This window comes from Bison bison, unplaced genomic scaffold (assembly GCF_000754665.1).
Source record: "Bison bison bison isolate TAMUID 2011002044 unplaced genomic scaffold, Bison_UMD1.0 scf7180017864103, whole genome shotgun sequence".
Taxonomy (NCBI): Eukaryota; Metazoa; Chordata; class Mammalia; order Artiodactyla; family Bovidae; genus Bison; species Bison bison.
In genome coordinates, this window is record NW_011494675.1 from 508453 (window position 1) to 521814 (window position 13362).

Consider the following 13362-nt stretch of genomic DNA (forward strand, 5'->3'; position numbering starts at 1 on the left):
GGCGGTGATACACAGACAACTACATTTCTTTTTTTCTGAGTCTGCCTCAAGTCAATCCAGTTGTGCAAGGATGAGAAAAAGAAAGAAAATTCGCTCGTTATTTCCCCTCTCCTCTCTTCCTTAGTACCTATTTTTTGCTTTTGTTCGGTTGGCAGTAGTGTATCCGTTTCCCTCCCTTAAATCTAGAGAGTAAAGTCCTGAGTGTTAATTCAACCAGTTGTTTCTAAGTTGGGAAGTGCTATCCAGGCAGCAGAGATAGAGATCCGGAATATTCTGCCCTAGATGACTAGGTAGTGGCATCAGTTCACAAAGTTAAAGTAGGCGGGAGGGAGTATGTAGGCAGGGTTGCAAGCAGTAAGGACCGAATTTTGGGACATGTTGACTTTGCCATGCCTCCAAACTGCCTACATTGGAGATGGCCAGTATACTTTTGGATAATCAGAACCTGGGGTTTTAGAGAGAGAGAGAGGATATCAGCATATTCTCACAACAGGGAGTAGATATGATCACTCCTGACAATCTAGAATAGTTGGAAGGAGTAAATCAAGCATCTCTGGGAAACTGTTCAGCCTCAATTCTTGAGCCTTTCTTTCTCAAAAGTTGTACCACAGACATACTAAATGGGAAACTGCTGTATCCTTTCTTATCTCCTGGTTGAGTCTCTAGAACTGATATTTCTTCTGCTCAAAACCACCCATCGACCCCATCCAGCCTACTTTACTCTCTTTTAATCTAGTTAAATTAGATTTAACTGCCTTCCCTCCACATTCCAGGTTTGAGTTTACATGCCTCTTTCTCTAGGATCTGTTCCCTGGGCCTCTCTGTTTTATATTTCCAACCTCTTATTGTTCTTATCGCAGATGTTGTGACAGTCTTGTTACTTCTTTGTATTCCTCCCTAGATTTTATGATTTGAATAAATCATATTTATTTTATGATTTGAATAAATAATATTTATTTTATCATTTGAATAAATCATATTTATTTATCAAGGGTGAGAGCAGCAGGAAGTGCAGTCACCACAAATAGTACCACATGTTAGTTAAATCAGAGTGAATACATGTGAATCCCAAGAAGCGAGAAAGGCAGATATATCAAGATGAGAAGTATCAAATTTTCCATAAGGGCCAGATAAAATAAACTCCAAAATATTTTTGTTGGTTCTGGCAGCTGGGAAACTTAATGATTTTATTTAGTAAGAATAAATTCAGTGCATTGATTAGAATACAAAACTGATTTTAATTGCTAGAGAATGGATGTGAAATCTGAAAATGAAGACAGCCTATATGGAATACTCTTTCAGGAGGCTTGGGTGAACTTTGAGAATTATTCCCCTGTTACTATACTATTTATTGTGTGCTTTATTATTTAGGATCACAGTATGATACAATGGATGAGAGCACAGACTCCCCCACTTAGTGTTTTGTAATTTGGGAAAGTTACTTAATCTTTCTAAACCTCAGTTTTTGTCTGTAAAATGAAAATAATAAGTGCCTACCTTGAAGCTGTGGTAAGGAGTAAAGTCTATACTATAGAGAGAGCATGTGACACTCTTAGAAGTTACTGGTGTATATAAAGCACTTAATAATTGTTAGCTTCTTTTGGCTTATGTGTCACCTCAACATAAGTACTTCACATGTATCATTTCTTGGACTCTTTAGAAGAACTATAATTGTTATTCCTTATTTTTTCAACTTTATTGAGGTTCTGTTAGCAAAATGTACATTGTGGTAATTTGATATACATATACATCATGAAAAGATTCCCATCATCTACTTATTGTTATTATTCTTTACATTTTGCAAATAATAAAACTGAGGCTTAGAGAAGTTACTTAACTTGCTCAGGGTCTCACAGCTAGTAAGTGGTGTTGATTCAACATTAGATTTGGAATCTGCCTGCAAAGGAGGAGACCCAGGTTTGATCCCTGGGTTGGGAAGATCCCCTAGAGAAGGGAATGACTGCCCACTCCAGGATTCTTGCTTAGAGAATTCCATGGACAGAGGATCCTGGCACACTACAGTCCATGTGATCACAAAGAATCAGACATGACTGAGAGACTAACACTTTCACAGTTTCATATATTATGCATTCAAGACATACCTAACTTTATTTTTTTTTTATATTTCTGGGCTATGCAGTTTATCTGTGAGTTTTTTTCAAATTGTCACAAATCTCCCCAAGTTTTTCCAATTTGTTTTTTGAAAAAAACCTAAGTCTAAGTGGACCTGCCTGCACAGTTCAAAGCTGTGTTATTGAAGGGTTGGCCATAGTTGAGTGGGTTATGGGGTGGTGCACAAGGACAAAGGAGCATTTTAAACAATATTAAGAATGCTTTTGAGGCTTAATATATTTATTTTTAGAGTGGCCCATCATAATTTATAAACTAGGGACAGCAGTAAATATTTTTAGGAAAGTGATATTCTTCATAAGTTTCTCTGTTTTTTGATTTGGTGACCTATTAAGGTTATTTATAAGTAAAACATACTCATGAAAAAATTAAAATTGTAAGAGGTATAAAATGGAAAGTAAATTGTTTTCTCCTCTTCATAACCCCTCCCTACCATGTATGCATATGCATTTTCTGTACATTTTCTGTTTGTGTGTTTCTCCTATGTATATATGTGTAAAGTGCATAGATAAAGACATAACCTTTTCCCAAAAACATAGGTGAGGCTCTTCCTATACATTCTGCAACTTGCTATTTCACTTAGATGTCTTTCCATGTAGAATATGTAGATCTTCCTCCTAGGTGGCAGTGTCTTGGGAAGGACCTGATAGAATTTATTTAATTCATTTCTTGTTGATGGCCCTAACATCTTGCTGTATTTTCCTTTGTTTTTGCTATTGTGAGCAATGCTTCCTTCAGTCTTAGTGTGCTCATCTTTGTGTACTTAAGTGAGAAAACTGCTGGATCAAAAGGTGTATTCATTTTGAATTGTAATAAATACTGTGGTTTTTTTCCTTAAAGAATAAACTAATCCTCCCATCAACAATGTACAGTGGTGCTGGTTTCCCCAAACTGTTACTGCTAAGGCGCAATGTGAAACTAAATTTTTGTTTTAGGATGCATTTCCTATTTGAGTCGAACTGAGCTGTTTATTTGCTTAGTATTTGTATGTATTTTTCTGTGAACTTTCTGTGAGTAGTCTGTCATTTTCTATTGGGTTTTTAGGCTTTTTCTAAAGCACTCATTGTAGCCTTTGTCATAATTCTTGGAAATATTTTTTCCAGTTTGTTGTTTGATCTTTGACTTTATTTATGGTTGTCTTTGTATTCCCAGTTATAAATATTTAGTATTTATGTAGTCATATTTGGCAGACTTTTTCTAAATAAGTTCTTAAGTGATACTTTTCAACCCAGCTATTGCTCTTTGAAATTACAAGTTTTTCCTGGGAGACCACACTGATAAATCTCCTTAAAGATGGCTTGAAATTTCTTATCCACTATTCTTTAGATGCTGCTGTTGAACGTTAACATGTGGCTTTTAAATCCTATCTACAAATGGAGGCGGTGATGACATCCTGTAGACTGGTGTTTTTAATCATGGGGTTAGGATGACCTGAGAGATTGGCACTCCTTTAGCAATTTAAAAATTAATCAGAAGCATTTTAAAAACTGTTATCTTATACTTTTGTTGTTTAGCTTGCTTATTTACTTATTTATTTATATTTACAGAATAATAAGGCTGTCTGCAAAGATTTGAAAAATGGCAACAAATGAAAGTATCAGCATCTTTAGTTCAGCATCCTTGGCTGTGGAATATGTAGATTCACTTTTGCCTGACAATCCTCTGCAGGAACCATTTAAAAATGCTTGGAATTATATGTTGAATAATTATACAAAGTTCCAGATTGCAACGTGGGGATCTCTCATAGTTCATGAGGTCCTTTATTTCTTGTTCTGTTTACCTGGATTTTTGTTTCAATTTATACCTTACATGAAAAAGTATAAAATTCAAAAGGTGAGTATAATGGACTTACATTGGAATATTATCATTAGTCTTGTTGAATATTTTTAAAGTAAATATAATTTGTAACTGAAAATAGACTGTACCTCAGGGCTGTCCAATAGACATGTAATGAAGTCACATACATAACCCTACTAGAATATATTAAAAAGTAACAAAAGGGGGGGAATCATGTTCACAATGTATTTAGTTTAATCCAGTAAATCTCAATTATATTTCAGTAAGTAATCAAAATTAAAAAGTATTTAATGGGATATATTGTGTTCTTATTCTTACAATAAGCGTTCAAAATTTAGTGTATATTTTACACTCATTTCAGCTCATCTCAGTTAAGACTAGGTGTATTTAAAATGTTCACCACATTTCTAGTTGCTACCATATACACAGCACAACCCTAGGTCATTGCTGATAAGGTTTCAGAAAGAATTGGTTGAATTATGCCTTCAATAGATGTGATGTTTATCTAATTTGAGTTTATAAGTTTTAATTAAAAGAAATTTTTATTGAGTTATAGTTGATATACAATAAATTAGTTTCAGATGTACAGCGTTGCAATTCAGAATTTTTGTACATTATGCTCCACTTAACATTATTATGAAATACTGGCTATATTCCCTATGCTATCCTTTTTTGCTGTGCTTAATCATTCAGTTGTGTCCAACTCTTTGCAACCCCATGGACTGTAGCCTTTGAGGCTCCTCTGTCCATGAGTATTCTCCAGGCAAGAATACTGGAATGGGTTGCCATGCCCTCTTCCAGGGGATCCTCCCAACCCAAAGATCTCCCATATTGCAGGTGGATCCTTTACCATCTGAGCCACCAGGGAAGCTAACAAGGAAAATAACAAATAACAGGGAAGTAACAAGGAAGTAATAGCCTTGTTACTTAACTATTTTATATGTAGTAGTTTGTACTTCTTAATCTCCTACCTCTATCTCACTCCTTCCCTCTTCTCTCTCCCTGCTGGTTGTAACCTCTAGTTTGTTCTCTATATCTGAATCTATGTCTTGTTTTATTCATTCGTTTGGGTTTTTTTCTTACATCTAAGTGATAACATACATATTTGTCTTTCTCTGACTTATTTCACTTAGTATAATACCTTCCAGGTCTATCCACATTGTTGCAAATGGCAAAATTTCATTCTTTTTAATGGCTGAGTAGTCTATTGTGTATATATAACCCATCTTCTTCCACCATTCATCTGTTGATGGACACTTAGATTGCTTCCGTATCTTGACCATTGTAAAGCATGCTGGTATGAATGTATGGTGTGCATGTATCTTTCCTAATTAGTTTTTTTTTGTTTTTTTCAGAAATATACCCAGGAGTGGAATTACTGGGTCATAAGATAATTCTATTTTTAATCTTTTGAGGAACCTCCATACTGTCCACAGTATCTGCACCAGTTTACATTCATGCCAACTGTATACCGAGGTTCCCTTTTCTTCACATCCTCACCAACATTTGTATTTGTAGTCTTTTGATAATAGCCATTCTGACAGGTGTGAGGTGATATCTCATTGGGATTTTTATTTGCATTTCCTTAATGATTTCTGATGTTGAGTATTTTTTCATGTGTGTATTGGCCATCTGTATGTCTTTGGGAAAATGTCTGTTCAAGTCTTATGCTCATTTTTATATCAAATTATATGAGCTATTTTTATGTTTTAGATATTAATCCCTAATCAGTCTTGCAAATTAAATAACTTGCAAATATTTTGTCCCATTCAGTAGTTGCCTGTGTTGTCAGGAGTTTCCTTTGCTGTGAAGACACGCTTTAAAGTTTAATTAGGTCCCATTTGTTCATTTTTGCTTTTGTTTCCTTTGCTTTAGGAGACAGATCTAAAAAGGTATTGTTGTGATGTGTTGTCTTCTATGAGTTTTATGGTGTTCCCATACAAATACTAAAATTATTTGTCCCAGTTCTAAAAAAAAAGCCAGTGTTGTTTTGATAGGGATTGTATTGACTATACAGATTATCTTGGGTAGTGTGGTCATTTTAATAATAATTCAATTCAATATAACAGTTCTTCCAATCTAAGAACATGATGTATCTTTCCATTTGTGTTATCCATTTGTGTTTCTTTCATCCGTGTCTTAAGAGTTTTCTGAATACAGATCATTCATCTCTTTAGGTAGGTTTATTACTAGGTATGGTATTCTTTTTGCTGAAATGGTAAATGGGATTGTTTCCTTAATTTCATTGTTAGTGTATAAAAATCTATTGATAGAGTTCTATATATTAATTTTATATACAACAGCTTTACCAAATTCATTGATAAACTCTGATAGTTTTCTGGTGGTGTTTTTAGGATTTTTCATGTCATCTGCAAACAGTGACAGTTTTACTTCTTCCTTTCCAATTTGGATTCCTTTTGTTTCTTTTCCTTGTCCTATTGTTGTGTCTAAGACTTCCTGTACTATGTAGAATAAAAGTGGGCATCCTTATCTTGTTCCTGATCTTAGAGGAAATGTTTTCAGGTTTTCACCATTGACCTATGTTAGCTGTGGACTTATCATCTGTGGCCTTTATTATGTTGAGCTATGCTCCCTTTATACTCACTTTATGGAGAAGTTTTATCATATGTAAATTGTAATTTTTGAATAAGCTAGAAGGGAATCTTATGGGGATTCGTGAGTATTATTTTGCAGTTCACTACGATTCTTGATGTCTCAACTCTTCAATGTTGTTAATATGTTAAGACTTTGATCAAGACTGTTAAGATTTTGTTTTTATTCCAAATATAGCATGGTATTTCTGCAGCATTCATGTCATCTTCCCAAAAATGATGATGTTCCTAACTTCTCAGTATTTGCTTCAGTACACTAAGTGTTTCTTGAGAGCTTGCATACATGGTACATCTTCTCAGGTTTAAACATAGGGAAAATAATGAACTCTTTTAACTAAAGAGTTTGACACAGTTCTCAGGAAGGAGTCTGTACCATATTGTTAGAGAAAGAATTTATCAACACTTGGTAAACCTATAATAGTTTCTAATGCTTACTATTAACTTTTTTCAAAAAGTGATGCCAAACTCAGACTCAGGCACACAGTCCTGATGTAAAGTAGGCATTTTGGGAATGTTCATCTAAAGCAGACTGGTTGCACTCATTGAGTTCATGTCTGATGGCAGTCAATACACACATCCTCTGTAATCAGTCTCTTCACTTCGTAGCCTCTCCTGGTGAGTCTCAACTTTAAGCAACTATTAACATTGATCCTTTCTGGGGATACTGCATGCGGCCAGCTGCTTATAGACTCCAGGTCAAAGGAGGGAAGAACAAAGAGTAAAGGGAGGAATTAAAAGGGCTGTGGCCTAAAGAAGAGTATCCTGTTACTGTATATAAAGGACACAACATTTCCAAAATGACTTTTATAAAAAGGCCTGCTTTGAAAGGCAGAATTGTGTTTGAGTGTCTTAAGTTCTCATGCATGTTTGGAATTCTCATGCATGTTTGGAATTTGGACTGCAGTGGGTCACCCACTGCATTATTTATGGGGCTGATTGGTTGGTTGTATGACTGACTGTCCAGGCCAAACTATCCCTCTCTGCCTTCTGCCCTCTACAGTTGACTCACTGGTCAGAGGTGGTAACTTTTTCAGAGAGAAAGGCCTGTTTCAGTTAAGATTTTATGAAGACTCCAGAGAAAAATGTGACAAAAGAAAGGACAAGCAATAATCTAGTTTACAACTAGTTACTTATAAACAGATCGAAAGCCTTCAAGTCTGTGCTTAGCATATGTTTCTTGAGTTTTGCAACCATTAAAGTCCCTGCTTTGAGATTTTTTAATAATAAAATTAACTGAAGATTAATCAATACAAGTTTTCACAATATAAAGGGATTTAAAAACAAGCCAATAAGTCAGTATAAGTTAATTACAGAGTTATGCATTTTGAAGGCAGATACCCTGAAACACTGACACTGGTGGAACAACACCAAAAATTCTGCTTTGAAATAGAATAGACAGTTAATGTACATGCTTGCTAGGGGGAAGGGTGATATTCACTTCTGTGAAAGTAAAGAAATAGACCTTGCAGGATTTTTTTTTTATTTATGTCATACATCTTAATAATTCTCTAGGAACTTTCCTCAAGGATTTATACATTAAAAACATTCTTTCTGAAATCTATGACCCTCGTAAATAGTAAACCATGTGATTTCTTTGTAGTTATAACTGACATCAGTGTTAGATTCTAGCCAAGGTATCACCAGTTACTTAAACATAGTTCTTTGGGGAAAAGAGTGGCTTTTCCCACCCAAGCCAGAATCTTTCATTTATTTTGTCCCCAGTCACAGACTGGAAGTTCAGAGGAGAAAGGTCAGATCATGCTCAGAGCAGAAATAGACAATTATAAAGTAATCTTGCCTAATTCCTTCATTTTATTGTTGAGACTGAGATATGAGCTTCACAGAGACCCTGAGGTTAGAATCAACTCTGATTACCAGTTGAACTCTTCCTTTTTTGTCAGGGAAGGAAGCTCTTCTAAAGAATTTCAGGAACAATACTGGAACCCTAGATTTTAGTTAGTCACAAGTTCTGCTAATAACTGCCTGTGTGATCTGGGCAAGATGGTTGACCTCTGGGCCTCTGCTGAGGTCAGTGGTTTCCATTGCAGATTTCTGAATTTAGGAGTAAGGACATTTAAAAGAGCAATGACTATTTATTATTTACTATCTTTTTGTAAAGCCAAAAGCACTTCTTAACTAAGTACAGCCCTTTGAATTGAATACATATTCACTTTTCTTTATGGCTTTTTGAGCAAGTTGATAATCCTGATGGGGTTTTGTGAACATTTCTCTACATTGATCACTTCCTCATTTGACTTTAATCTGTGAACTTCATCTGTTCCCATTCTTTGAGAACCACCGGACACATTTGTTTCTGGAGTTCTTTCAGCTCAGAGAGTTTCTAATTCTGTCAATGTGTATGAAGAAAAATGCACTTATTTCTGGGAATGAAAACCACTGAATGGTGTTGCCTGCCTGTGTAGTAAGGCTTTCAATGCTGTGTGTATAGCTCCCTCAGCATTTGGGAGAACTCAGCTGTGATTGTAGCATGACACACGTCTTCATCTCTGGAATTCCTGATAAAAGTAAATGATCCGTGGGCAGCAAAAACAAGACTTACTTATTCTGTAGTGTTGCTTAAAGATCATTCGGACCATTATGCCTGGGCCTGAGTTTTGACAATTTCTTCATCTGTTTATAGTAGTGATAATAGTTGTCAAGAATTTAGAATATTGGGAGTGAGTGTTATAGTTCCTGGGCCTTAGTTACTGTAACTTAGCAATTATAATACAGAATCTACATAACATAAGATTAATTAAATAACATAAATTCCAGGTCCCATATAGACTTTAGAGAAAAATCTAAGAATTTACTTTTAGTTTTCAGGTGAAACTTCTGATAGCAGAGGCTAATACTAAACGTTTTAATTTTTTTCTCCATAGGATAAACCAGAAACATGGGAAAACCAATGGAAATGTTTTAAAGTGCTTCTCTTTAATCACTTTTGTATCCAGCTTCCGTTGATTTGTGGAACTTATTATTTTACAGAGTATTTCAGTATTCCCTATGATTGGGAAACAATGCCAAGATGGTATGTAGATAAAGATTTGATTTTTATACTCAGTTATGGTTTATCATCCAATTAAAATATCCTTAGTATTACCTTCTTTCTTCATTTGGTTAATGTTTGCTCTTAACTTTGAAGTAAATAAAATATAGAAAACTATAGTAGAAACTTGAAATGTTCCCATTTTTATGTGTTTCTATATTTTAATATCTATTGGAGGGTGAGTTTCTTACATCAGAAGTTTCCATGGCATCCTTTATATGATTATGTACAGGATACAGGGGCTTATAGCAAGAAAAAATATATTTTAAGTCTAAAATGAATGAAAAAAATGAATGAGGGTAAAGTTTATAAAAATTGTGTCCATATAGACATACACACACACACACACATATATATATGTATGTATATTATCTGAGCATATTTATGTTCAAATAATTTTTGTATTCTAGCTTTCTGTTCTGATGAAACCTGAATACAGATGTACAATATATAGATATGTGCTTTTCCTATTACTCTATATGCAACATATAAGAGAATTTGTGTATTTGTTCCTATATAAATAAAATACTTTTGCCCATTGCACTTACATGCTTCTCTTTGGCAGAAGAAAGTGATTTTACTATTATGAGTAGTAAGTCCTTTATCAGTGTTACTCTTTGCCTAGAAATTTTGAGTTTTCTTTCTTAGCTCTGATTTTATAACTTTTTTTTTTTTAATAATAGAATTAGAATTGGTATGGTGGTCAGCCTCTTTAACCCTTCTTCAGGTGGTATCATATATCTAGCTTGTATCTATATGTATTGTTTTGAGAATTTGTTGATCAATATAACCAGTTAAGTCAAGATAGTATTTGATTTTATGCAGTGTCCAGCAGTGATCCTAGGTAAAAGTCTAGATTGTTTTAGTAAGTTATTTTATCCTCATTACAGTATTTTCATCTTAAAGGTACATGCTTTTGGCAAGATGTTTTGGCTGTGCAGTGATCGAGGATACTTGGCACTATTTCTTGCATAGGCTTTTACATCACAAAAGAATATATAAATACATTCATAAAGTTCATCATGAGTTTCAGGTATGTTCGAATTATATTTAATATATTTTTTACTCTTTGAGGCAAAAATGTTATTTTTTTTAAAGAATCTGAACTTAAAAAAAATTGTCAGTGATGTCTTTATTTCATTTTCCTTTGCATGATTGTTTAGAATACATACACACATAAACATGAACACAAAGCTAGTTCTACAGATTTTTTCCTAGTATCCTGATGTCGTGGTAAATTGAGGCCTGAAAGAAAAATATTCATTTTTGTATTTTGGTTCAGAGCACTGTACTCACACAGCTGGGTACCTGGCAGTTTGATGGAGGCTCTAATGCTGTTATGATTATTTAAGTGGGACCCCAAAACAACAAACCTTGAATCATTAAATTTCTAAAACAATTTTCAACTTAGTTTTAATGCTTTTCCACCTCATTGCTAACTTCTTCCCACAAAACAGGGTTTTTGTTTTTTTTTTTTTTTTAATCAGAACTGCTTTGTTGTTAGCTTTGTCAGATTTGTTACGCTGGTATGTTCTGCATTGATCCTGATTACCTGATATGATAAATCAAATATCCCTATCTTGACAGAACAAATTCAGGTGCATAAACCAAATGTAGAATTCAAGCCAGTTGTTTTAATGCCTTTATCTCAAACCATTAAAATAGATCATATTAAGGACATCCCTAGCCCTTTTAATGTTTGGTAAAAACAGAGAGATATCTTTATTGAGAATTACTGTTAATGTTTATATAGGTATGACTAGATATACAGTTGACCCTTAGTATCTATGGGTTCTGAATCCATGAATTCAACCAACTAAATATGCACATCCTCTGGAAACCCTCATTGAAAATATTTGGGGAAAAAATTTCAGAAAGTTCCTAAAGGCAAAACTTGAACTTGCCTTGAATGGGCAACTATTTACATAACATTTAAATTGTGTTTACAACAGTTACACAATTACATAGCATTTATATTGTATTAGGTCTTGTAAGTAATCTGTAGATGATGTATATGAGAGGATATGCATAGGTTATGTGCAAATACTGCCAAATACTGCCTTTTCATTAAAGTTTGGTGTCCATGGAGGTCCTTGAACCAATCCCTTTAGAATACTGAGGGATGACTGTATTATCATAACATATAGAAGGGATATAGTATTATAAAATGATATGCACAAATAAATTAAAAATACGTATGTATATTAGGGTTCTTCCAAGAATCAATTGGAGATACATACACGCAGATTTATTTTAAGGAACTGGCTCATGCAGTTGTGGGGGCTGGCAAATCTGAAATCTATAGGGCAGCTAACTGGAAATGCAGGAGAGACTTGATGTTGCAGGCCTGGATCTGAATTTCTATGGGCAACAGGCTGGAAAGCACACAGGTTTTCTGTACTGTAGTCTTGAGCATTCCTTCCTTCCTTGGGAAGCCTCAGTCTTTGCTTCTAAGGCCTTTAGCTGATTGAATGAAGCCCACCTGCATTATGGAGGATCCTCTTTACTGATTTAAGTATTAAATATTGATCACATCTAAAATAGACCTTCACACCAAATCTAGACTGGTGTTTGACCAAGCAACTGGGCATCATGGCCTAGATAAGTTGATGCATAAAATGAACCATCACAATATATTAAGCAATTCTTATTTATTTTAGGCTCCATTTGGAATGGAAGCTGAATATGCACATCCTCTGGAAACCATAATTCTTGGAACTGGATTTTTCATTGGAATCATGCTTTTATGTGATCATGTTATTCTTCTTTGGGCCTGGGTGACTGTTCGTTTGATAGAGACTATTGATGTCCATAGGTAAGGTTTGGTTTCTATTCAGGTAGAAGGTATCATAAAATATCCTTTCTTCATGGTCATAGATTATCTTTCTTATTTTTTTTAATTGAGATGTAATTGACATATTGTGTTTTAGGTATACAGTGTAATGGTTTGATATATATATTGCTGATCCATCTTTATACATTGTTATAATTTTTTGTGTGTGTGTGATGAGAACTTACAAGATTTACTCTCTTTGCAACTTTCAAATTCACAGGACTGTTGACTTCAGCCTTTATGCTCTTCATTACATGCCCAAGGCTTATTCATCTTACAATTGGAAGTTCATACCTTTGACCACTTTCACCCATTTTACACACTCATAGTCATTGTCATAGATTATGTTTTTTAAGTAGACTATAGTAAGAGAAGTTAAACATTGTTAATGTTACTGTTTTTAAGAAAACAGGAGAACATAATCATTGGGACAAATTCAAATAATAGACTTTTTTTTTGCATTCTTGTCTATAACTCTTGTCATTTTTATGGTGAGATTGTATTCATGTATTATTTTGGAAAATGAAACAAAATTTTTGGAAGTGCTGCAAAACTGCTCTCCAAAGGGCCCCTCTTTACATGCCCAGCAGGAGCCTGCAAGAATGCTTTCCCTGCTTCTGATACCTTTTCCAGCCTGGACATTACAGTCTCGTTAATCTTGGTTATTAGGAGAGCAGAGAACCTTCAGAGCTGTGATCTGTGTTCCCCAGGGACTGGTGAGGCTGCACGCCTGTGTGCTTGTTGACAACAGTTATTTTCTTCTTTGAATTAGCTTTTATTTCACTTGCCTACTTTTTGTTAGATTATATGTTTTATAACCTATTATGAAAAAAGTGAAAGTGTTAGTCACTCTGTTGTGTCCTACTCTTTGTGACCCCATGATGTGTAGCCCATCAGTCTCCTCAGCCCATGAAATTCTCCAGGCAAGAATACTGAGGGAT

At 34.6% G+C, this 13362-nt stretch overlaps 1 protein-coding gene across 3 annotated transcripts in view; it reads left to right on the forward strand.

Moving 5' to 3' along the window:
* The window catches only part of MSMO1 (methylsterol monooxygenase 1), a 16984-nt gene that overhangs the window by 783 nt on the left and 2839 nt on the right, over nt 1–13362 (forward strand). For all 3 annotated transcript variants that reach the window (XM_010838665.1, XM_010838664.1, XM_010838666.1), the window contains exons 2-5: nt 3678–3963; nt 9422–9570; nt 10495–10621; nt 12249–12403. In XM_010838665.1, coding sequence (XP_010836967.1) covers nt 3709–3963; nt 9422–9570; nt 10495–10621; nt 12249–12403 — 686 coding nt within the window. In that variant the 5' untranslated portion in view covers nt 3678–3708. The remainder of the gene's footprint in view (nt 1–3677; nt 3964–9421; nt 9571–10494; nt 10622–12248; nt 12404–13362) is intronic.